The 27,165-nt window shown below is 35.9% G+C and overlaps 1 protein-coding gene across 4 annotated transcripts in view; it reads right to left on the reverse strand.

The window, feature by feature from the left end:
- The window catches only part of LOC145668446 (uncharacterized), a 272,604-nt gene that overhangs the window by 60,914 nt on the left and 184,525 nt on the right, over positions 1-27,165 (reverse strand). For all 4 annotated transcript variants that reach the window (XM_081736322.1, XM_081736323.1, XM_081736320.1 and 1 more), the window contains one exon: positions 10,537-10,691. In XM_081736322.1, the coding sequence (XP_081592448.1) occupies positions 10,537-10,691 (155 nt within the window). The remainder of the gene's footprint in view (positions 1-10,536; positions 10,692-27,165) is intronic.

Here is a 27,165-nt window from a genome sequence, read left to right on the forward strand (position 1 = left end):
CACATTTCACGCTTGCGTCTGCTGAATGCTTCAACATCGTGCGAATTTCTGACCAGGCTTGGCCGTAGGTGTTTTGCCATCATGTGTGGTTGGCAACACTTATCGGATGCAGTGGAAGGGGCGAAGCTACCAGCCACCTGTGCTCACCTGTTCTTATCTCCGCTCGTGCTCGCTCACGCTTCGGCTCCGGGAGCCAATTCATGGGTAGGCCTGGTCTACAGTATCAACATTTTTGGACATTGAAGACATGTTTGGGAAGAGGAAACAACTGACGTAGAAGTCTCAATTTGTATGTGCATGTAGTCCAGGGTCATAATTTTATACACAAAAATTTACAGACCTGTAGCTGCTCCCAAAGGCCTGAAAAAAGAAACAGCGTTTTGTGTTTTTGAGCAGAAGGGGGTCGACGTATTAAGGAATGACGTCATACTCTAGGAGGTGTTTTGTTCATAAATTCAACTGGAAATTTGTTGTTGTGAAGTAAAATAAAGTAGGATGAATGGTTAGTCCAGTCAAGGCTCTCAAGCTCGTTTCTTTCCTCTAGTTGTAACACTGTCTTATCACACCCACAGCAGCATTGGTGAAGAATGCCGCTATCAGCAGAAGGCGAGAAAAGTCAAAATGCACACTTGTCAAAAAAGTCCGTAAGTACTCCTTGCTCTTGCTGCTTGCTATATCAATGATATTTAACCATGTTTCTTCTTTTTTTTAACCGTCAACTCATGTAGGAAACTGTTGTCTTTTCGTTTGATCTACATTCCGCAGTCAATGTTTACAGGGGGTTAGTGTTCACAGCTTTCCAGAGGTACTATGTCTTGGGAACGCACTTGAACAGGGAAAATTGAGAGAATGTCTGGAAAATTCCCTCCAGAAATCCCTACCATCAACTTTGGCCCCCTCTGGAATGGCAACGGGTAAAGCGTGTGTTGGTGTACCCATATTTAAATTTTTTGCAATGCTTGCAGTTTCTTTTGGAGAATCAAAAATACCAACCAGGGCCTAGAACTGAATGGTATTCACCAGGCTATGGAGTATGCTGAAGGTGTAAATCTGATAGGATATGATAGGATAATTAGACTATAGAAAAAATGAAGTTTTTTTTTTATTAAACGCTTACAGGGACTTGGGTTGGAAGTAAATGGAGGGAGAAAATAAATACATAGAAATTCACCGGGATCGTAATGCTGGAAATTATGGATATGCCAAAATATCGGATGATACTTTCGGCAAATTGGATATTTTCAAATGTCTAGAATCAATATTAACATACCAAAACCATATCCACGAAGGAACTAAATGTCGATTGAAAGCAGAGAATTTGTGTTATTATTTAGTTCAAAATCTTTTGTTTTCGCGAATCCTGTCGAAGAATTTGAAGATTAAAATATATAAAACAATAATCAAGCCTGTTGTATTGTCTGGTTGAGAAGCATGGTCGTTTATTTTGATGAAAGAACACAGACTAGAAGTATTTGAGAATAAAAAAAAGCGTGAGGCGAATATTCGGACCCAGGAGTAACAGGAATGGGAAAATGTAATGAAATTAAATCTTTCAGTTTGAGATTAAAGGAGACGAATTATTCAAAGTGAGTGATGATGGATTAATTGGTGGAACGAGAATGCGGGTGGAGACGGAAGTACCCCGAGAAAACCCACGGGAATGGGAAATGGTGGAAACTTCATAATGAGGAAGTGCATAATTTATATCATTTACCAAACATTGTTATGGTCATCAAGTCTAGGAGGTTCAGGTGGGCAGTTCATGTAACCAGAATGGAATGGAGCAGGAACGCTTTCAAAGTTTTAACTGGAAGTTTAATCGGAAAAGGATATTAGAAAAACCTAGGCACAGACGAGAGGAAAAAATTAACATAGATCTCGCAGAAATAGAAATAGAAAGTAGAAACTGGATCCAGTTGGCTAAGGACAGAAGTCAATGGGGAGCCTTCGTGAATGTGGCACTGAACTTCCAGGCTCCGTAGGTCATAGAGTTAGTTAGTTATTTAGTTTGCAGTTTCTGTTGATCTTCAGGGTGCCTTCCGCTGGACGAAGGCAATTGGCCAAAGGCGACAGGAACGAACCAGAACGGCTGAATTTGGAGTGACACTTCCGAGCTTCAGCAGCAACTAGATGGATTTCAGTATTTATCGTTAGTAATACGGTTTGATCCCAAGTATCAGATCGCTTCGTTGTCAGAGAAAGCACTAAGTGCAGCGTTTGAAGACACTCTAAGGCGGCTACCGGTCCGGATGCATGTAATTCTCAGCAGAGTTAATTTCCTTTTCGCAAAACATGAACTGTCATTTAAATTTAGTCATTGACAGACAAGAGTAGGAGTTTCGGAAATTTCTCTTTCTCATCGACGGCTGGCTTAAAAATTCAACACATATAATCCTTGCGACAGCTAACACACATGAATGCTATCCTTAGTACTGATCAGAAAAGCAATGCCATCCTTTCGTTTCTCTCTGAGCTGTCATTTAGTAAAATTTCCCTTGTAACGAGCACCATTTCATTAGTTTTATTACCATAAGATACAAATTTTCTCATTTACTTTGTGTCATTCATTCTACAATGAGAAGAAAAATGCATTTCCTAATCTGATTCTTTATTACTGCTCACTTATATTTTGAAGTAATTTTTTCAGCAATCTGTAAAAAAAAAGAAAAAAAAAAGCTAGGTTTATATGTTCGTCTCCAAAGAAAAGTCTATATGTTCGTCTCCAATCATTTCGACAATGAGATCTCGAAAACTACAAGTGCTAGAAACGTGCATTTTCACTGGTCGATTCCAAATTTTGTGTAGATTGTCCAGTTCTCATTGAATATTAAAAAAAACGGGGCCGTTATTTCTTGATTACATTTCTTAAGGGTACACTGGAAGTGTTGAAATTTTAAAAAAGTAAAGCATCAAATCTTACGAGTTATACACTCCAACACAACATAATTGTATACAAGGGTTGTATATCTCTCAGACGTTTGTTTTATGGCCAAATGATACCGGTAATGAAAAAGAGTGTTTTGCCCAATGAACACCATACATAACTGACATTATAATTAATTATGTATGTAATGTATTTGCTTATTACAAACTGCATGCAAGAAGAAAGAAAACACTGATCATACATGAATTAGAAACTTCAACTGGAAGTAGGCTCAATGTTGCAAACGGTGCGAGATATTGAAAAAATAACCCCCCCCCAAAAAAAAAAAATTCCCATTTATGGTACCTCTTGTCGATTTTTATCAAGATGTCTTTCACATGTCTTGAGGGAGAACTTGTCTTTCACTTGGTAAAACTGAGGGCGAACGCAGGGAATGTCGTTCCCTACTTCCAAGAAAATATCTATGGCGTCCCTTTACTTCCTAAAAATTACAATAAGTAAAGATAGGCACGGGGGACGGCGTGACGTTGTGTTCTCCCCTACCTCTTCAGATCCACTTTTATCCCTGGATTGAATGAGAATTGGGAGGAAATGGCAGATATTCGAGACAACCCACGGACACAATGTTGTCCATCAGAAACTCACCTAGCGTGGGATCAAATCAGAGATCCATCACACGACCTTTTTTTTAAAAAAAAATAAATATTCAACTCTCTTTTTCATACTTTCTGAATTTCTACCGGACACAATAGAGACACGAATATAGAAGTGTGAGCAGTCGATTTCCGGTGGGGACCCTTTTAACTTTTTTCAGGCCAGAATGCTAAGTGAGGTTTTTCGTGGGATTTCGTCATTCACATCAGGCAAATGCCGGGATGGTACCTAACCTAAAAGTGCCATGCCGCTTCCTTCTTTCCCTATTCGTTTCTTCCTCTCTAATTACCCGGGCAGTGCGATTGCTGAGGGACGTCATTCCTCATAAATGGCGGCCTAACATGGCTATAGATGCCGAAAACTCAGAAATCTGATTCGTAATCCTAATCCTAACGAATACAGAAACACCGACAACAGTTAAAAACGCTCATGATCACAAATGTTTGAACATTTCTACGGATTATTGTATTGTATAATTTGAATTAAAAAAATAATTTAGAGGGTCTCGAGCCCTTGATGAGTTTCGTCGCATGGCCGTCAGATCATTCGTCTACATTTCACTAGCCCAACGTTATCCTCATTTTTCACTTGTAGTTAGTATCGTCATATATCAAGTTAATTCTTCGATTAAACTTAGATGTACAGTATTTCTATTTCCATATACCGGGTGAATCAAATATATGGGACCATAGACCAACTCTATTATAAGTAAAGATAGGAAAAGATGGAAAGAGAAGAAAGTTGTTAGAAATAGGTGTTTTTTCAATCTGAAATGCTGAAATTTGTCCAATCGCACCAGCTATTTAGGCACCACACTGATAAGGCAGCTTATGTTTGAAAGCAACGTTTTCAGTTTAGCAGGTTGTTCGAACCGAACGTAAGGCCTTGCAAAAAAAAAAAAAAAAAAACCACAAATGCAATGCGCTTATTATTATGTGAGGAGCGTAGAATACTTCGAATTCGTTTCCCAACAATGATGTATTATTGGTATGGTAAGGGTCCAAGAGAACAGTTTACTCAACTGCAACGTTGCTTAACACATGGTGCTTCACTAATAGCTCTTCCTTCAGTGTGAAAGCTAAACGGATGGTGCGCTTGGAAACATTCACCATTTTAGGTTGAAAACCATCCATTTCCAACATTTTCCCTCTCTTGTTTTTTTACTTATAATTTAGTTTGTCTATGGCCCCAAAGTTTGATACACCCTGTATAGATGCATACGTGCTGTTTATTGCTTTCATATCGTTATTTTCTTTTATTTTTTAAATAGTGAATTAGCAACATCGTAAATATAGAGATGCAAGGGGTCGAAAAAAAACCGGCTTTTTTGGAAAGAAACTCGGTTTTTTCTGCTTCGCTTTTTTGCTTGGGAAATTTTGGGCTTTTTTGAAAATTTTGCTTTAAACTGATAAAGCAGACTTTGTTTCGCGTCTCTACAACAAAAAACTCATTTAAATAGTGGTTGATGCAGATAATAATATGAAACCTCGAAAATAAACCATGAATTTCAAAAAGATTTTTTAAAATTCTTAACATATTTACATTACGAATTCGAAAGGATTAATCAATATATGTAATGATACAGTATTTTAACCTCTTATATACAATAAGTACTTTAGAAAATGATACACAATTGAACTAGCAAAATTGTATGTAGTATTTTTACTTCAAAATATCACACACCCTCTTTCTGAAGCAATATAAAGAAAAACATGAGAGAAATCTGCACATCAAGAGTTTCGTTTCGGGTGGTTTTCTACATTGTTGAAATTTTTTTAGTTAAGTTTTAACTTTCATATACATTGTATGAATATTTCGAACAAATTTTTCACTGATTGATCACATACGTAATAATATGTTATCACCTATCAGGTGCTTCGGATCTGCAAAATCGGTAAAGCTCCAAATTCTGTAATGCACTGACTTCCTTAAGCTTGTTCAGAATCGGGAAAGTATCGAATTTTCTGTTCATGGATCATATACTTAGTAGACGGTTCATCTGAGCGTATGGTTTTCTAGGCTGTAGAATATATAACCACCATCACGGTTTACCCAGTCCTGAAGGTTTCTGAATTTTTAACAAGAAAATTCAACATATAGTTACGAAACTTTTTTATATATAAAAAAGAAAAACTATGGAATACATTTAAAAAGAGTGGAAGAATCAATCACTGTTCCAATTCACAAGAAAGACGACAATTTTGATTATAATAATTATCAAGGCATTTCTCTTAACATTCTATTAATAAGATTGACCCCATACGCAGATGAAATTATTGGAGATTATCAGTGTGGATTTAGTCGGAATCGACCAGATATTTCCCATTCGACAAATACTCGAAAGGAATGGGCATATATTACCCAGTACATCAACTGTTTATTGATACCGAAAAAGCTAGATTTATTAAGTATTTAAATGAATTCCAGAGTAAAATCCGAGTAGAAAAATGCGAGCTTTCACGTCGAGATTGCCCTGAAACAAGGATATGCGTTATCGTCGTTATTATTCAGCTTTGTTCCGGAGTACGCTATAAGAAAAATCAAAGATAGGAACCAGGGCCTAGAGTTGAATGGTATTCATCATGTTATGGTGTATACTGATGATGTAAATCTTATAGAACGATCGAAAGAAATGCAGAGGCCTTATTAAACGCTTGTAGGGACATGAGTAAATGCAGAGAAATCTAAATACAAGGAAGTTCACAAGGAAGTTACGGCAAATAATGAATGCGTTAAAATATCAATTAATACTTTCGACACAGTGGATACTTTCAAATATCTTGGATCAGTATTACCAGACCAAAATCATACCCACAAAGAAATTAAATGTCGACTAAAATCAGGAAATTCTTGTTATTATTCAGTTCAAAATAATTTGTCGTCGCGAATTCTGTCAAGGAATTTAAAGCTTAAAATATATAAAATGATAATCATGCCTGTTATGCTTTATGGTTGTGAAACATGGTCGCTTACGCTGAGGAAAGAACACAGACTGAAATTATTTGAGAATAAAATTCTGAGACGAATAGTTGGACCCAAGAGGAACGGGAATGGGGAATGGCGGAAACTTCATAACGAGGAACTACATAATTTATACGGTTTACCAAACATCGTTATTGTCATCAAGTCTAGGAGGCTCAGGTGAGCAGGTCATGTAACCAGAATGGAAGAAAGTAGGAACGCTTTCAAAGTTTTAACTGGAAATCCAATCGGGAAACGTCCATTAGGAAAACCTAGGCCCAGATGGGAGGACAATATTAAGATGGATCTAACAGAAATAGGAATACAGAGTAGAAACTGAATTGAATTGGATAAGGACAGAAGTCAATGGAGAGCTTTTGTGGCCACAGAGAAAGAGAGAGAGAGAGAGAGAGAGAGAATACATTTAAGTTAAGCACAACTGCACAACAAACATGAGTGAGTGGTTAGCTTTCGCGCTTCTATCGTGAAGTCCGGGATTCGACCCCGCATTCGACCATTTGGCAAAAGTTTTTCTTAATTCCATCTGTGAATGTAGAGATAGTGCGTGTGCTTGAGTCCTGGCCGACTTACTTTCTAATCGTTTTTAAATCTTTGTTATTATTAATTACCAGCAGTGATGGGTTTGCGAAGAGGGTTGGGGTGGGGATGTCTTTCGGATTGAAGCCTCTATCCCGAAATTAGGGAATTTCTAAAACAAACTAAATATTAGTTTTGCCTTTGCTCATAAACTTCAAGCTGCCCTCAAATAAAAAAAAAATATATATATGAATTTTTAGAAAAACTAAGCATTAATAAGAAAAGCCCCTCCCAAAATACTTTTCTAAATCCGCCACTGATTTTCAGTATAAAATGGTCTTCAAAGTTGTATCTGGAAGATTATAACTCAATATACAAACGAAACGAAATATTTGTTATGCCTGTACTCATAAATTTAAGCTCCTCTTAAATAAAAGTTAGGAATTTTTAGAAAAAACAAACATTACTCAGAAAAAAACCCTCCCAATATTTTTCTAAATCCTATACTGATTATTTCTATCAAATGATATTCAAGGTTGTGTCCAGAAGATTATTGTTAAATCATTGCACAGCTACAGTATAACGGAAATGTGGAAGTACGCTCTGACAGACATATTGAAAAACGTACGCTCTGATGGATATATTGAAAAACATAAGTTTAACTATGTGCTAGAAGCTAGAGTGCTAAGCTCTAAGAAGTGAAACACGGATGACTAAAAATAAATGATCTAGAGAAGAAAAAATGTCGATAATTCAGAAGTTAAAATAAAGTTAAGTAACTTCTAAAATTGCCCTCAAACACTACGTACTTTATGTTTACTTTAATTCATAAATCATGTGCTCCATCCATCATGATGGTGAATTCCAGAGCGAAATATGGCATTCAAGTCATGGAATCTTATTTAACTTTAGAGTATACTATAAGAAAGCTATTTAAACAGAAAAATCATGAAAATGAAAAAAGCCAAAATTTCCAAAATTCTCGTTTTTTTTTTTTTCAAAAAAGCCGGCTTTTTATGTGCAAAAAACCACCGATTCAAAAAAGCCGGTTTTTTTGCATCTCTACGTAAATATGTGTAATAAACTCTAGTAAACAGTAAGGAAGATTAAGTGAAGTTCTAATTTCGTCCGATAGATGGCAACTACTGGACGAGGATGGTTGCTGTCATCTAACGGCGAGACGCGTAACTACTAACATCTTTGTTTCAATACTAGAAAATGGGTTATGAATAGCTGCCGTTAAAGTCGCCGTTATCCGTTAAGATGTTAGCGAATTGACTCACTCAAAGAAAGCTGCTCGAGATCATTGTTCTATCTATCAATTACAAAATAAAAATAAAAAAATAAAAAAAATAACTTTCGCTCGAAAGTTATCGTAGAAAGTAACGGTACATCCGTCCGTAATAACCGTATAAGTCTTACTGCTTGATACTAATAACATAAACCGCATTACAGCAAGACCTGCGTTGTTCTAAATCACATGATGTCAATGCTGTGCCGTTAAAAATCAGCGCCCGGGGCGAGATTATACGACGGCGCCCCCGTTCATATGAGTGAGGTCAACAGACCAGCTGCGAGGCGCCACCATGGTTGCCGCGAAGCGTCAGGAAATTTTCAAAAATAAACCCTGATTTTGAGCACTTTTCATTACTTTTTCCTCCCATTTTATATATGTGCACACGCATTTTCTGATCCTGTTCAAATTAAATATTAGATTGAAAAATACTGCTGTTGATCTAAAATATTCCAAGTAATTTTTCCTTTGTTTCCTCTTTCTTTCTTTTCTTTCTTCCTCACGAATTTTGATCCCCCTTACTTTGACGCCTGGGGCCAACACCCCACTTTCCCCCCACGGCATGGCACTGCATTATGTAAGGTATTTCTGTAATTATATAATAAAATATAAAATTATAATATTCCTATAATAAAACGCTGGTGAGTCTTCCTTAGCATGTTTTATAATTTATTACGGTGTTAATGTTTACTTTAACAATTACGAAGATGAACATCATTAGGAAAAAGAAACGTTTGGAAACAATAGAAAATAATTACAATATCAAAGTTACAAATACAATAACAACGTAAGATTTTCAAATTTTCTTCTTATTTTAAGCTATTATTTTTGTAAAACGCTTTCTGCCTATCAAAATTATCCTCTTTAAAATCTCTGTATCAACGGATGATACACAGCCAGTTGTGGTTGCTTAACATGTACGTAATTTATATATATATATATATATATATATATATATATATATATATATATATATATATATATGTATATATATATATATATATATATATATATATATATATATATATATATATATATATATATATATATATATATTCGCCGACAGTTTTACTCAAAATATCACGTGCTATCGTCCACTACCAGAAATCGTAAATTTCCAACACTTTCAGCTTGAATAGAGGGATAGAGGTCGAGAAGAAACGTTTTCGTGGAATGCTGGAAGGGGAAGTAGTAGTAGATTCCTACAAGTTCTACCTTGAATACAGAGATTAGGTTGAAAAAATATATTCTTGGGATGTTTAATCTGGTTGCACAAAACAATTTATTGTTGTCTACTACCGTTTTTGTTCTCTAATGATCAACGTTCGAATTCGAAATGGTTAATATTTGTCATTCCTTGTTTAAACAGCGGATTAACAGAGTATACTAGATGGAACCTGTTGATGGGCTATCTCTTGGTACTTTTGCTTTATGGAGATGAATATTGAAACAGAAAATAGTAGTAATTTCATTCACTGCCGGTTTTAGTACAGAGATGCGAAGAAAGATATGTTTTCTTGAGACGCTGAATCGACCTCCCCCCCCCCCCCAAACAAATACTTTTCGAGATCTGTTATGGGTTTTGTAAAATGGTAATCAACGTTGAAACCGAAAATTACTACCACATCCGGTTTGAATAGACAGTTAACGGACGAGATGGAACCTATTTTTGGAACGCTGAATGGATTAAATAAAACACTTCTCTATATCTGTTAGAGTTTTTGCTGATACCTGTTGAGAAACAGACGAACATAGCCGTTCTATACGACTTCCGATACGTACGCTTAGCGTAGTTTGGAAGTCTAATAATTATTAATATTAATATTCTTGCAATGTTCAATTTACAAGAAAATAGAATGCATCCAAGTGAACGCGCGAGGGAAACAAACTTAATTGGTATTGTAAAAGTTTACTCTAAGTATAAATTATATTTTCTCGTTTTGCTATTAAGAGATTTATTAAACTTTTGCTCTAAACCTCTTTTTTTTTAAAAAAAAAAAAAAGTCATATGATAACCCTAAATAAACCACGTTGCGATAAGATTGCCCGTGCGACTTTTTTTTTTTTTTAAATCATCTATAAAACGAATGTCGAAAAATACATTAGTATGCAACAGATATTTTAGTTTAGGGTAATATGGCTTCCGTACTTCAAGTCCTTAATTGTGAGAGTCTTATTCCTTACAAAACCTAAGCAGCCTGCTTACCTTTCCTACTGCAGCGTCGTATGGCGGAGGTGGAGACATTGCAGTTGGTATTAATTGATTATAGTTGAGCGGAATGTCGGCAGTTGCGCTGGTGTGCATTAGATCGCCGGGTGATGGTGACATCAGAGACGCCTGGTACTGAGGAGATCTTTGTGCTGAAACGAAAATGGAGAAACTGTCAATGATTGGAAAGTATTATGCACTATTGTGTATTTAGAGCTGACAGATTGAACCGAAGACAAGTGCGGAGACCGGTAGCGTAATTGCGGGAGAGTGTAGTTGGGGCCAAATTTCAAACTGATTTTATTTTGTTTTGTATTTGTTATTACCACTGGTACTTCTAATACTTATAATTACTAGTCCTAACTAACACTTCCATTACTATTAGGCAAATGTTACTGTATCAATCAGTGATGATTTCAGATTTTATCTCCCTGGGGGATATAAATAAAGCAGGGGATTAAAGTAGTACTTAGAAAATACTGATAACCCTTACTGAGCACAATTGTAGGTTTATCCCGGGGGAGGGGAATTTCGTAGCTCTGAGGCGTGGGAAAGAATTCTGCCTCGGACCACCTCCTGTAATCATACCTGATATCAATCTATGTGAAAATAACACAAACATTACTAATTATAAATACCTACTTAGTTATTCATATATATATATATATATATATATATATATATATATATATATATATATATATATATATATATATATTGCAGCTCCTTGCTGCTGAAGAAGAATCCTATTTTCCATTTTCCTTATACACTTTATGAAGAAATTGACATTTTTCATTTTCAATTTCATCTGAACAAAAATGTCAGCTGTCAAAAGTTTTGTTGGTATTCTCTTTCTATAATTTGATCATAAGACTTTCATTGCACTAAACATTCGTTCGACAAGCGAATTACTGACTTGTAGCAATAATGATTATCAGGATTCCCACTGACCTGGAAAATCAGGGAATTCACTTTACTCACAAAAAAAAAAAAAAAAATCCTGGAAAAGACAGATAATTTTATGAAAAGCTTAAGAAAATTGGAAAGTTGAGGAAATGTTAAGTACGGATTTTTATTTCTCAAAGTCTATTTCTTGTTTCCCCTTGCCGACATATTGGCAGAAGACATCTTATAAAATATATTAATTTGTTTTGCAAAACTTCTCTACCTAAACACACCCTATATGCATGTACACTCACGGAATTAATTGACTTACCTCCTTAATGGGCACCTTGATGAGATGGCAATATTGACCTGCAAAGTTTGGGAACGATGTACTAGAACTTTGGTATCCTGACATTACTAATGAATGTAACGAAGGATATGCTGGTTGCATTTGAGTTTATTCTTTGAGTATATATTAACGTGGTATGATATTTATAAGTTTTCTTACGAAGTAGCAAATCCTAGATCTCAAAGGGTGATGAAATAATTGGGGTAGAAGCAGTTCTGGATTAAGGGTGGAGCTTAGGGGTCTGTAGCCCCCAGGCCTCCAGGTGGACGGGGACCTTCACTCTAATCAAAATCTCAACTGGCTGTCTAAAGAGAATCATACAAAATACAATAATCGTCGTAAAATAAAATATGACCAAAAAATATGAAACATAACTTTCCTACTGTACTTTCATAGAAATGTACTAGGCGAAGTGAGCAGGGGGCCACATATTTTTTCTAGCCAAATGGGTTAATCCAGCTCTGGGTAGAAGTTCTACAGAAAGCATAAAATTGAAACTGCTGCTAGTTTGCTTGTGATGTTGCAATGACCAAATAAGTACCTCCATAATACATTGGTTTAAGCGTCAAATTTTTGGTTCACAGATCCGTGTTCGAATCCAGACCACCTTAATATATTCAAGAATAAACCAAATAAAACCTACATATCCTTTGTTAGACGCAATAATTATATCAGGATACCAAGACCTGCTACACCGTTGCCAAACTTTGCAGGTCAATATTGCCATCTCATCAAGGTGCTCATTAAGGGGTTAAATAAATTAATTCCGTGAGTGTACATGCATAGTTGATAAGGAATCCAATATCGAGAAAATTATTGTTGCTATTTTTTATAAAGCTATATAAAGACCTGAAGAATTGTAGATCGTGATCTGGGAAACCTGGAAATGTTAGAGAATTCGTGCTCGCCATATAAGTGGAAATTCAGTCTCGAAAAAGGCATTCCATAATTTACACAGTTACACTGGTCGACAATGATTTTGTTAAATACATAAATTCAGACGTTTCTTTTGTATTTCTATCTAGGAATTCTCACAATGATGTCAGAAAATTTTCATCACCCACCATTTCTTTGTAATTACAATCTTTTTTTTATAACCACAGGTAATAGATGTTTCCATAAAGGCAATTCTGGCCTTTCACTGAGGAAGTTTTTCATATCTTACTTAGGTTCATTGTTTGTATATCATTGAATTAAGAATGAATCCGACTCTGGAACGATACTACATACATGTATTTATGACTCTTAAATTCGAGTGAAATTTGGGATTTTTTCTTCTTCAGAAAATTGCGTGCAAAAGATATTCATTATAAATTTGGTGGTACTCAGGGTAAAGGTACATCTACGAGAAGTACCTCGTAAACTATTGCATGCACTTGCCTCGAGTTGTTTCTCGAAATATCGAAATACTGGAAACATATGTGAAGATAAAAAAAAAAAAATTCAAACAGCATATGTAACACGAATATTGGTAAGAAACCAAACTACATATTCTATCAAGTCACTTAGATTCATGAATCAGGTTTCATTGCCTTTAGAATTAGCAACCTTACGAATAATAAGCACATATTCCAAAGATACCAAGTTCGAAAAAAAAATGATTAATTATGGTAAACTCCTCGAAAATGTTTTGTGCAGCAGCTTGGGCGTCCCTAGCGGATCTCTATGGTAAAATACCTGCAGAAAAATCTAAAATACATTACTAGTCCAGTCATTTTAGGTGAAAACATCAAACTAATTGTAAAAGAAATAAAGTAAGGTGTCTTAGATTTGGAATAATATCCGCAACAACATATCAAAAGTCTATTGAAATTCAAGCATGGGAAAGCAGCCATATTGGCCGCCATATTGAATTTCCTCTCAAAATCTACAAATTTCCAATTTGGTTCCAATGTCCGTGAAATACACATCAAATGGATAGTTTTTTAAACCAGGAATCATCCGATCGTGTTTCTATTCATTTTCCATTTATTACAAAATGATAAAAATAGGTCCCTTAGGTAGTAAAGCTATGAATATTATAAGAATACATTATCAATGTTTGTAAGAGATGGTTAAACTTGTACAGACTCGTTTAAATTACTAGACACTCTTTTAAAATACCAACAAAACACAAGTAAATCGGGTGAGACTCCTTAATTTCTTGCATTTTTTGAAGGTGTACATAGGCTGTGTTTGTGTACAAATTGTGCCCTGCTGCAGCAAAGTATGGTAGCATATCCTTTAGAGTTAACAAATGTAGATTCCAGTCACTGGTGTGCTCTGTCCGAAGGAAATTCTTTAAAATGTCGACCATTTTCATGTACTGTACCCATAATCTCCGGTTCTGCTTTCCACCTTGTACTTGTGTTTGATACTTTCTATCTTACTATTTATATCTAGTAATAAGGTACTTGACCTATCTTCCAAATATTGATCTTCACTATCACCAGACATTATTTTATTATATATTTCTCCAACACTGACAATAAGACCATTCATCTCATCCCTTGCAGATTCAGTGTCATCTTCTACTGGCAGCTCCCGATTTGTGTCAGCCTGTTCCTGACTGGTAGGAGTTATCCATTGATGTAGCAAAGGTATTTTCAAAGCCTCTGATATTGATATGTTCAAAGCAGCATCTACTAACATGTGTCCTCTTCTTGCTCTTGATACAGCCTTCCCACTAAGCATACGAATTACTGCGTTATTGCCATATATCTGCTCCAAAATTTCTTTTAACCCAGAGTTAATCATTAGGTGACCTATACATCCCAGAAAGCTCATCTCCGTATGTAAACCTCCAAGTAGAAGGATTACTTCTTTCAACTTACTTCCTTCAGCTTCATTTTCAATAATGCTTAAAGCCTTCCACCACAACGGTTGATCGAATGTTACGACTGGTGTGCAACTGTTCTTATTTGCTTGGTCATTCAGAAAGAGAAGAGTAGAGTATATACACGACATATTTGATGGTTCTAGATCAATAATAGACAAGAATACAATAAATCACTTTCCTGGGTCCGTGTGTGTGGATTTTTTATCGGGGTTCTCCCGTTTTCTCCCACTTTCTTCATTCCACCATTTCATTCATTGCTCATCATCACCGTCTCCTTTAGCCTAACCGGCATAACCGTGGGACGTAAAACTCAAAGATTTCATTTCATTTTCAAAAACAGACAGACTTGATTTACGTACAAATAGGTTATAAAAGTATACATACATAAAGAATAATACAAAATGTTAACAAATAACAAAAAACATTATGATATTTCTATCTACATTTCTTGGCAGCCTAAAAATTATATAAAGTTATGTTTAATGCTATATGGCACACAGTGTTCCAAGTAGGCCAAAATATTGGGGGAGGAATCTTTACATGTTGTTTTCATTTCTGTTTATATCAGGATATAATTCAGCATAGTAAAAATTGAATATATATATATTCAAACTGAAATCCAAGGATGTTTTAATTGCTCCGTGATTATTCCCCGTGGTATTGATTGCCCGAACATGAATTTCTTGGTTTTCCCCCGAAATAAGAATATTATGGTTTTTGCCTTAAAAGAATTGGCCTGTGCACTCAAGGGCACAGATTAAGTACAGGAGAATGAAATGGATACACTTCATAATGCATAATATTAATCCTCACAGCATTTGAATCTTGTACTGTGCTACTAACAGTAACCCAGAGCGACGGTTTGAAGTTAAACTACGGCAGCAACATAACGTAAATACACAATTTATTTAATAAAATACTGCAAATAATGTAATAACAAAAATTTCATTACACAAACTCAACAGAAATTTTGACAGATCTAGCACGAAATGTGTATAAATTTGACACGAATTAAAATATCAATTAAAGTTATATAGAACCACAATATAAGCCATTATAATGTATAAATAGTAAAAAAAATAAAAAATAAAAAAATGAAAGATTAGCAAAGTCTACAATAAAATGAACGAAAGATCAGAAATTTAAAACTAAAATGATGTTTCCGTTCATCACTCCACAACTGCATACAAATTATATTTCCTAAATAATACCGACTGGCGATATTATTTGACAATATCAGATATTTGAAAAAAAAATGCAAATTAAAATTTAATTTTGAAAAATTCTTACCTTTAAACGAAATAACTTGTTGTTTCTCTTTCATCTTAGGTATAATGTGGACCCCCGTTACAGTTGAACAGAAAAAGTGGTTCGGACTCCTCTATAATCAGTAGGCCTATGTCTCCGTCCTGGCACACCGTGGGACGTTAAACAAACAAATATCATATGTAAAACATATAACTGTTTATTAAAAATATTATATAGCCTATATACTGGTATACATTTTTTACGATTGTGGTTATTTTAAATGAAAAATTAAACTACCAACTTTCATGTCTCTAACCGTAAGGGATCCCGAGATGTGGGAATCTTATAATAATAATAATAATTTCCATCCCTTTTCTTTTCTTCTAGATAAAGTATCAAAAACGCTGAAATACGTATTGAATTATTTTGAGTGAGAAGTCCATACACTAAATGTCATGTTTCTAACCTTCAAAGATTCTTAGATATTGATATATTATTATTATAATTGCAACTCCCGCACCATTTTTCATCTCTTTTTTTTTCCCTATTTTGCTAAAGACTGAATAAACGTTGAAACCCGTGTCAAATTATTTAAATTGAAATATCCAAATAACAAATTTCAAGTCTTCATCCTTAAGGGATTCGGAGAGATGGCCACCCCTTCCTTTCTTCGAATTTCCAAAAATATCCTTCCTTAGTGATACACTACGTTACAAATCTTATCTACTGTCCGAATTCCAAATTTCTAGCTTGAGCGGTTTGTCCTGTGCGATCAGTTATTCACTCAGGACCTCGTCTTTTATATAACATGCCATTTAAAGTCACAATGAATCCCTGGTCCCTTCCTAATGTTTCCGTATTGAATTCCGAAATGTGGAACAAGAGCGCCCTAGACAATATTATTTTTCATGAGATACCGTTATCATGACTCAATTACCTGATTTCGATTTCCAGCCATTTAGAAAATCGGCATTTATTTTCGCATTTTTAAATGGCTGCAAAGGAAAAGCTACTAGGTGACCTGTGATAACGATACTCATGCAAAATAATATGTCTAGGGTGCTCTTGTTCCACATTTTGATGATCTTTTATCTATTTGAAGATATCACATAATTACTATAAAATTAGCGGTATTTTAATTTCGCAGAGATTAGGTCTCTTAAGGTCTCAATAATACAGGCGCAACAAAGAAAAGAATCTAAGCCCACTTTTTTGTAACAAGAAAAATATCCTTGTAAACAACCAACACTGAGTACGACATGCAGTGTAAGGCATAAATCGCATGGATAATTACATATTGACAGGCGCGAGTATTAGCAAGCATGACTTTCCCCTTCCAATTTTTTTTCTTTAACTTCCTCAACATACTCAGTGCGTTAAACCGAGGCAAGGTTAATAGAGTAGTGGTGTGGAATTCCTTATTGAAATAAGTGAACATTTTTGCACTCTGATTTTTCATCTAGAACAACACCTGAATGTTTGATTTTTCAGTATATGTGGAAATAGCTTAAAGACTATCCATAGAGCAAAATTATTTTTAAAATGAAAGTAGCACTACTAATAACGATAAAAAAAGTCACTTCCTCTGTAACATAACAAAATAGAGATTAGAGTGTGAGAAGAGCTTTTTTGCCTATTAGAACTACATATACATACATACATGAAATGTTAACAAAGGTCTGCATTTTAGTTTTTAAGCAAACTTGAGGTTGCTACCCATCCTGGCTCTCTACGCATCGGTGTACGTGTTATGTTTGTAGTGAAGTCACTTTAGACAAGATATAAAGAAAATAAACAATTAAGAAATACAAAAAAAATATGAAAAGATATAAATTTGGGAGCTTGAATCCCTTATTTCCTTGACGCTACTAGTGTGTATTGTATGTGTGGTTTTTTTCAGAGTTTTGTCTTTCCTTCGAGATTGCCCTTTTCAGTGTATTAGTACATTCTTTTTCATCCCATATAAATAAAACGTTGTGTAAACTAGTACCATCAATGTCGACCTTTATTCAGAACAGTTGAAGTGGATGTATGATACAGTACGCCAAAGAACATTCTGTATTAATGAACTGAAAGCACGCCCTGCTGCAACTAGAGACGGCAAAACCCCACTCGGATCGAAAAACGCATAAGAAAATACAGGAACAAAACGGTATCGATTTGGTACCACATCCGGTATATAGTGTTGACCTTGTTCCTTCGGATTACTACCTATTTCGGTCCATGACGCACTTCCTGAAATCATTACGCTTCATCAACTAGAAGGAGGTGGAAACAACAGTGACTGACTTCTTTGTCTCCAAGGACAAGATGTGGTATTGACATGGTATCGACAAAATGGCAAGAAGATGACTGCAGACAATCCAACACGAGGGACTATACTATGAATGCTAAGTTAGTTTAATTGTATTGTAATAAACACAGGTACATTGTGTACCAGAATATTGTAAGACTTATGACTTATCCTTGTACTACTTTGTTTTCATAGTTGACAACAGTGGAAATATCTGCTGCTTGTTACTTCCTCCACCACTCTATGAGCAAAAGTAGATTTCTGACTAGTCAGCCTATACCAAACACATTATAACACTACTGCCTCACTGATGCAACTTTTTACATTTCTGTACTGTCCCTGCGGTGTATCATGCCCTTTGCATTCTGTGTATATGAAAGTCCATCAGCATCTGTAGAATTCATCATTGGAAAGTATGAGAATATACGTTAATTATCTTGTAACATGTTTGGATGTTTCTAAGCTTTCATATTGCTCCCTACAGAAACAATCAATTAAAACAGAATAATTTCCTTGTAAACTCAGTGCCCAGAGCAGCAGTTCTAATTGTGTCGTATTCAGGGGGTAAAAGTGAGGGGGGATCGCGGGCGGACGCCGTTTCCCCACTTCCAGAAAATATCTGTGGCGTCCTCCCACTTTCTAAAGAATTACAATGGGCAAAGATAGGCACGAAGGACGGCGTGACGTCATGCGTTCACTTACCTTTTCAGATCCACTTTTACTCCTGGAAGTGAAAAACTTAAACTATTTTTTATAGATCTTGCATACACACATAGACAAAAATGTAGGAATCATTGGCCTTTTATCTAATTTCTTTTATTCCAGCCCAAGATTTATTTCGTTTGTTTGAAAACAGAGTCTTTTCCCTTTCACTTTGGTTTAGCTTTCTTTGTATTTTGATTCATTCACGAGCAAATACGGCGTATGATTGGGAAACTTTCACTTTTTATACCCAAAGTTCAGAGGAGGAAGAGGGAAGAGAAGACAATTTGTATATGTGGCATTCAGAATAAAATATTGCCTTTTAAAGCACCAAGGAGAAAGTAAGAGAGAAGGAGAGAGAGCGAATACTAGGATTTGATTTGCCCAATTCAAGGTAGGGAATTTGTATCTTTCTAGCCTCGAGATTTATGGAGCATCTCATTAAAGCTAAAAGCTTAGCATGGAAGTTCTTTTTATATTTTTCTTTCTTTCAGAATTGACGAGAGAAAATGGAACAAGTTTTGAAGTGTTCACATGAGAGCTTATTAAAGTTCTCTAGATCTTACAAGTACTTAATTTGTATGGTGGATAACGTTTTTCCTTTTTATAAGTTTTACCTCTTCAAAGAAGATCAATTACGTTCTATAGCAGGTTAGTGAAAGTAATGGTCTTTCTACATAGCTGTCGACCAAAAATGGGGATTTTTCTTAACCCATACTCACCGTCGTCCTCACTCACCCTTTCCCTCACACTTCCTTACCACCACTTTACCCTCACTTAAGTTTCTCTCACTACCACCTTGAAATAATTTATGTCGGTCATCTCACTCTCCCTCACATTCAAATATCAAATATTGATGTCTTCACCCTCACTCAATTGGTTTGCACTTCTCTCAAATATATTCACACCTTACACTCGCACGCTCTCACTCGCCCTCTCAAATAATATTGATGTACTCACCCTCACTGGCCATCGCCCTCAAATAATATCCATGAATTCACACTCACCTTCAGCCACACTCACCCTTCCTCTTATAATATTGATGCACTTACCCTCACTGGCTCTCACCCTCAAATAATATTTATGCAATTACACTCGCCTTCACTAACAGTTCATGTCAAATAATAGTGATACACTCATTTCCACTGGCCCTCATCTTCGAATAACAATAATAATTTCCTCACACTTATAATGACTGGCCCGCACCCATCCTCAAGTACTTAGATAGGATAAAAACTAGTGGCAACACTGTTGTCACGTCAGAGGAGTGTATCTCAGCGCTATAAGAATTCCGTAGTTGATAAGGGAATGTGAGACGAGAAAGTGTGGCGAGTGGCAATGCTACGTATTATTCAATCAAAAGCAGTAGTGTGGTGAAGTAGGGGGTGGAAGTAGAATCCCCATAATAATGTCTCGGAAAGACAAACAACGTGCGTTAATCAAGATTGAAGTGGAACTTGAGCGCAGTGTACTACGATGTTCTTAGGAACTTTGTGAAGCGTGTGGTGATGCAGCGTTGCCCTATCATAAGGTAGCGTGTTGGGTGAAACTGTGTTGTGAAGGCAGAAATATCGTTGAAGATCATTCCTTTTCGGGACGACTCTAATAGACAACAAGAGAACTTAGCTCTTCGTTTCCCTGCTGTATACTGTGCGTGAGTAGCCGCGGAGGTAAGCATGTGCCACAAAACAATGGTACGCATTTTGCATGACATTTTATGGTTCTTTAAGATTGCAACACGTCAAATACCGCATCAAATCACCAAGGTTCAAAAATGGCATCGTTATGCACTTGCACAGGAATTGCTGAACTGCTGGCAGAGAAGGACGAAACCTGGGTCAGGTAGCATAAACCTATGTTGCAGTGACAATCAATGAATGGAAACATGCTGGTTCCCCTCGCCCAAAGAACGTGTCCCATGCATATATGATGGTGTGAAAGTGAAGGCCATTCTGGCTTATGATATCCATGGTGTTATCCTGCATCATGATGTAGCTTACAGACAGACCGAAGCGGCGGCACGTTCAGATGCATCCTTCATGACAATGGACGGTAACACGACTTACACGGACACACTGACGGAGCTCCTGCGTTAGAAGCAGTGGGGGATACTGGAACATTCAACGTATTCAACTGATATGAACCAGTGTGATTACGACCTTTTCATCAAAATGAATGAACCATTTCGTAGGAAGCACTAAAACAACATGTATGGAACAGAATCATCTGTTCCATACAGTGATTCATGCGAGACATCGACAAGGAGGAACGCGTTGACGGTGTATAACGCCTTCCATACGTGGCAAAATGTGATAGAGATTGAAGCGTTTGCATTGAAGGAATATAAGTAAGGTGTTCTTACGTGCACAAAGCCACGTACGAATTTAAGAATGTTGCCATTACTTTTTATTCAACTTTAGAAACATTCATGCCCCCATCTTTACTTCCCAAATAATATTGACGTCCTCACATTCATTCTTACTGAACTTCCCCAAACTCATTCAAATAATATTCATACCCTCACTCGCCCTACCTTAAATATAAATGCCCTTACTTTCACTCATCCTCAAATAAATTGCTATCCCCCAGGGAGGCTCGATCCAACCACATTACAATTCATCACCATAGGTCTATTACAGTTCTTTTGCAAGCCTACTGCGGAAACATAAGGGGGGCCAGCCCCTCTAGACCCCCTTGGATACGAGCCTGCTCATTCTTAAATCATAATGATGCCCCATCCTAACCTTTACCCTCAAATAATAATCATGCCTTCAACCCCACTCATCCTTAAATAATATTGATGCCCTCGTCATCACTCAACTCCCTCATTCATCCTTACTCACTTTCCCTCTCAAATAATATCAGCGTCGTCAACCTCACTGGTCTCACCCTCAAACAATATTCATGTCCTTACCCTCACTCATTCTCAAATAATATTGAAGCCCTTACCTGACTCAATTCCTCACCCTTATCCTCAAATAATATTCATGCCCCAATCTCTCTCATCCTCATATAATATTGATGCCTCACCCTTACCCTCACTCATCTTCACATAATATTGATGTCCTCAACCTCACTCAATTTTCTCACACACACTCTCAAATAATATTCATGCTCTCACACTTAACCTCACTCCCCCTCCCGCTCAAAAACATTGATAGACTCACTCGCAAATAATATTCATACCTGTATCATCAATCATCCTCAAATCATATTGATGTCCTCAGCCTCAAATAGAATTTATGGCCTCATCTTCATGTAATATTTCACCCACACCCTCACTTAACTTCCTCAGGTTTATCCTCAAATACTAGTCATACCCAACGGCGCCGATCCTGGGGGCCAAGGGGGTCCGGGCCCCCAAAGATCATGTGGGCCCCCGCATTGTATTTATGAATCTACAATATTTGGCATAATTTGAATGCAATTTGTCTTAAAATCCTCATATATATGCCTTCTGCATCTGAATGCCCCCCCCCCCAATTTACAAAAAAATAGGCTCCCTTGTTACATTACCTTCACTTACCTTCAAATAATATTGATACCATTATCTTCACCCTCTCACACATTCTTAAATAATATTCATATCCTAACTCATGGTCAAATAATAATGATGTCCTCATGCTTAATCACTCTCCTTCTCAAATAATATTGATGACCTCACACTCACTCAACTACCCCACACTCACTCTCAAATAATATTCATGGACCCACTTGACCTTCATCTCAAATAATATTGTTATACTTACCCTTACTGGCCCTCACCCTGTTACCCTTGCCGCTATGTACCAAAATAAATGTGTGAAGATGACTCTCATAAGAGCGAAATAAGTTAGGGTGCTCATTTCTACTACTGACTAGTTTATCCGTATCATTTTTTAGAATTCAAATTTGAGTGTTATCTTAATCTGGAACTTAAGTCTTTCTTATGGAATACAATTTTCCTTTCTATACTAATTTATACGTAGGTCCTATACGCTGCTAGTGCTCATATGTAGGTAAATAATTAATATACGTGGTTCCGCATTCTATTTACACAGGATGCGTAGTAATGTGGAGACAGAATATTTCATATTAATCCAACGCCATGTGCAATTGTGTATCTGCTTGAAATAAGAACTAACGAACTCCTATCTTTAAAAGAAGGGAAAATAAATAGATTAGAAATACCGACAATATGAGTCAACGTGCTAAACTCCTAACTGAAAGTGCATAGGAAATTACAACCGAATTGACATTTCATTTCAAGAAACAATGCAAATTTGTTCATCGTAATGCAAACAAGGTATGATTTTCATCAATATCATGAGGTGAAGTTTTAAAAATATCACGATATGGTATTGTTGTCGAATATGATACAATATTGTTACTGATGTTTTTTACTAATCAATATGAGGGATTTCTAGGAAAAGACTAGCTACTTCAGATTGTGTCATTCATTTTTACTAAAAATTATGTTGTATAAGATTGAAATATTTTACAATCAGTACAAGGGTATTCCAAAACTTTCTGGTCTGACACTAAACTATCGTATCATTGATAATATGCCGTTTATGGCCTATAGTACCATCTATGGAAGACATAATGTGTCAGTTTAACTGTCTACTTGCATTAATTCATTAGAGGCAGTCATTTGAATCATCTGCTATGCATTAAGCTCGCATACTGCTTGAGAGTGCCCCAGTCCACAAGGTTGTTGCTAACGATGTAGTGTTAAATATGGGCTGTAAAGTCTTTCCAGCCTTAGAATAAAGTAGATGTAAACAAAGCGAAATGTACACACGTGCTTCGGCAGCGAGAGACGTGAACAACAAGATCTGCTAGCTTATTGTTGTCGCATAATTTCCAAAGTGTAAGGCTCTGTTGGTTGGTATATAATTAACGCACTGACACTGACTACTGTTATGTTGGAAATATATATTTTCTTAAATCGTTATATAAACGAGATTGCCTCTGTTCCTGTTGTTCTCTTTTGTGTTTTATAACACGAGAGGAAGGTGGATTATTGTAACACTTTTTCGCCATGGAAAACTCTGCATCCTACAATTTCAAATGAGTGGGGTCGGCGCGCGAACGCATACGCATGCGCAGTAAATACTATATGTCCAAGGACGGGTGAGGTTGAAATAAAGCTACATCTGTTGTTAAATATTATATATATTGCGTTTATTATCACAAAGTACAGGATAAATTCGGATTTTTCATTTGAAATTATCGTTTTAGTAGAGATTATATTGCGGTAGGATATTAGTGCAGTGAGACCAACAACCAATCACTGTTCATCGACCCACTGGTAGTTAGGTGGGTTTGTTTACATCCCTTTTTTCTAAGGCTGGAAAGAGATTAGACTGGGTGATGAATCTACTTGAAGCCATAATTTTTCACTGCTGATTTGGCAGCATTGTTAAGCAGTATGCGAGCTTAACGCACAGCGACTGATTCAAATTACTACCTGCAATGAACTGATGCAGCTAGAGAGTTGAAGTTGATATATTATTTCCAGTGATGTAATGATAGAATTTTTGGTAGGGATACGCTCAACCGTTTTCAAAAATATAGTGCGCATACGCTAGTTCTTTCGTAAATTTAAGGTGAGCGTACACTGAACTACAAAAGTATTAGGTGGGTGTACGCCTCATTACATTCCTAATTACTTGTTCCATAGATAGTATATATCATACCAGTTGCGGATATTACCAATGCTTATTACCAGTTGCGGATATTTTACTGTTAGGCTTGAAACGTTTGGAGAAGCCCTCGTAGTATGTGCCTTCCTATTAGGGCTGTGTGTGTCACAGTTAGGAGAACGCAAACAATAATAGATATAATATCATTGCATTTTTTTTAAAAAATATATATATTCTACAGCGCATAAATAAATAAACACTCTGTTTCAGCAGAATAAAAGAAATGTATAAAGTATCATTGATAACGACAGACAAATTTTAGCGCCCCATGAAATATTTTTCTTGATTTTCTCGAAAAGTACGCATGAGAATTTTCCCTCAATTATCTCATTTTGCTCAGTTTGATGTCGTCTATCGATTCATATATGTCTTATTTTCTGGACAACAATATAGTGAGACAAATATGAATGTTTAAATCTTCATCATAATTTTTGAGCTTCATCTCATTAACATTACTATGTATTGTAGTCTTGCTAGTGGCATAACGAAAAGTTGAATATGAACTTCTTGTCAGTACGTGGTGTGGTTATTGAGCAGCATCAATTGTTAGGTTTGCAAAAAAAAAAAAAAAAAAAAAAAAAAAAAAAGATTCTTATACTTTCTCGAAAACTATGCATGAGGATTTAAACTCACCAATGTTATGTTGTTCATTCGCTGAGATATATCAACGCTAATAATATTATAATAGCCCGCATGGTTGTGTTTACAAACACGCAACATGTGCTTATATTTAAAACATCAATGATGTCCGTCTTACTATGGATTACTATGGCTCCTCTGAGCCATGTTCTGAAGCTATAACCAAAAACCTCTAGTTTCCTCGGAATACAAGGTTTCCTTCTTCCCATTCAGCTTGCTCGAAGCTTTGTTGGAACTCCTAACCACAGTCATCTAGCTTGCTTCGGAGCTCTGTGGAAATCCTGTCTTAGGCTACTCGGCTTTGAGTCACCTCTCTTTACCTAAATATTAGAGAATTTATATTATAATGTTTTTTGTAATATAATGTTTATAGAGGATTTTGTAATAAAACCGTTAGTAGGAAAACGATTTCGGACTGTAATTTGCTCTACCAACACTTGCACAAGCAGAACTTTTACAATATTGTAGAATTTGTTTTTGTACTGTTTTAAATATTGTTTCCAAAAATTTCAGTAACAACTTGAAGGTTAACAGGTTAATTTGTTCTTGAATGAACGTATAAAAGTTGTTTCTTATTGAGAATATTGTGAATGAGATAAAGTTAACTGAAGAAAAAATAAATCAGAATCCGCCTACTATTGTTCTGTATTTTAAATCCATTAAACGAAGATTAAAGGCTTTTCCTGTGTGAATAAAACTGAGAAAAGAAGAAATAAAGGCAGCTTGAGAATGAGACAAATGAATAAGGAAAAGAGAATGAAATAATATCTACTTCTTCTCTCTTCCTTTTTTTCTCTGCTTTTAGCATCTTCATATTTCGTTTATCTAAAGTTATTTGCTTCGAAACACAACTCCGAAATAGGAAACCTTCTACGTTAAATAAATTATATATTTATTTTTTTCTTTTTGTTAATCGTAATTAGTTTCTTTTTCCGCTACGGTGTCTTATTTGTTGATTTATTTTTTGAAGTTCCGTTTTTAATTGCATTATGCTGAGGGCGAAGCATTGTAATAATCTCTCTCTCTCTCTCTTATATATATATATATATATATATATATATATATATATATATATATATATATATATATATATATATATATATATATGTAAGAAATTTTGATAGTGGGACGTAAGGTACCACTATGAAAGAATATTTAGAAATTCGACGAGAAAGGGGGATAATGGATGCATGTTATTATAGTAAAAAGTCCATATCTCCAAATCTCTGAAGTGTAAAAAGATATGAAAATTGGTATATGAACTTCCCTAGATAAGTGTTTCACCAATTATTGATATTTCCTTTAGAAAGAGAAAAAGAACGGTAATTTAAAATTGTTTAGTTACAATTGATATAACAGGATGCAATAATGGAATGGGTCATGCGTCACCGGGTTACTCGGGTCACTTTGGGTCAAGACTTTTCTCCGGGTCATATGGGTCTGGGTCTCACTTCTCAGACTCGGTCAGATCCAAAGATCCAGTCAAATCCGCTGATCCAGATAAATCCAGTGACCCAGAAAGATCCTGTGATCCAGACAGACCCGGAGACCCAGTTAGATCTAGTGATCCAGACAGATCTAGCGGCTCAGAAGCACCCAAAATATCATCTCTGGAGCATTACTGCATAATTTTATAGTTAATTAATGGTGTTAACTGCTTGAGCATGAACATTCATTGGTTTGATTCTCAGTGTGACATTTCGTAAGCAAGATACCATTTTTTGAATATTTAGTGTTTTCACAAATGGGCCATTTCACGCGAAAATGAACCTGAACCCAAATTTTCGAAAAATGTCAAAACCAGGGCCATCGCGTGGGCTGTAAGCGCCCGGAGCGAGAATTTCCAGGCGCTCCCCCCTCCCAGTGCGTTATGAAAAACAGCCAGAGTTTATTCTATATTCCTAGATTTAAATATGGAATGTAAAAACATAATGTGAGTGAAAAGAAGTTGGTATTATGTCAATTTTTTAAAGTGAATGGCTTTTGTACTTAAAACATAAAAGTG

The sequence above is a fragment of the Thermobia domestica genome, chromosome 13, assembly GCF_964235325.1.
Source record: "Thermobia domestica chromosome 13, izTheDome1.hap1.1, whole genome shotgun sequence".
Lineage (NCBI taxonomy): Eukaryota > Metazoa > Arthropoda > Insecta > Zygentoma > Lepismatidae > Thermobia > Thermobia domestica.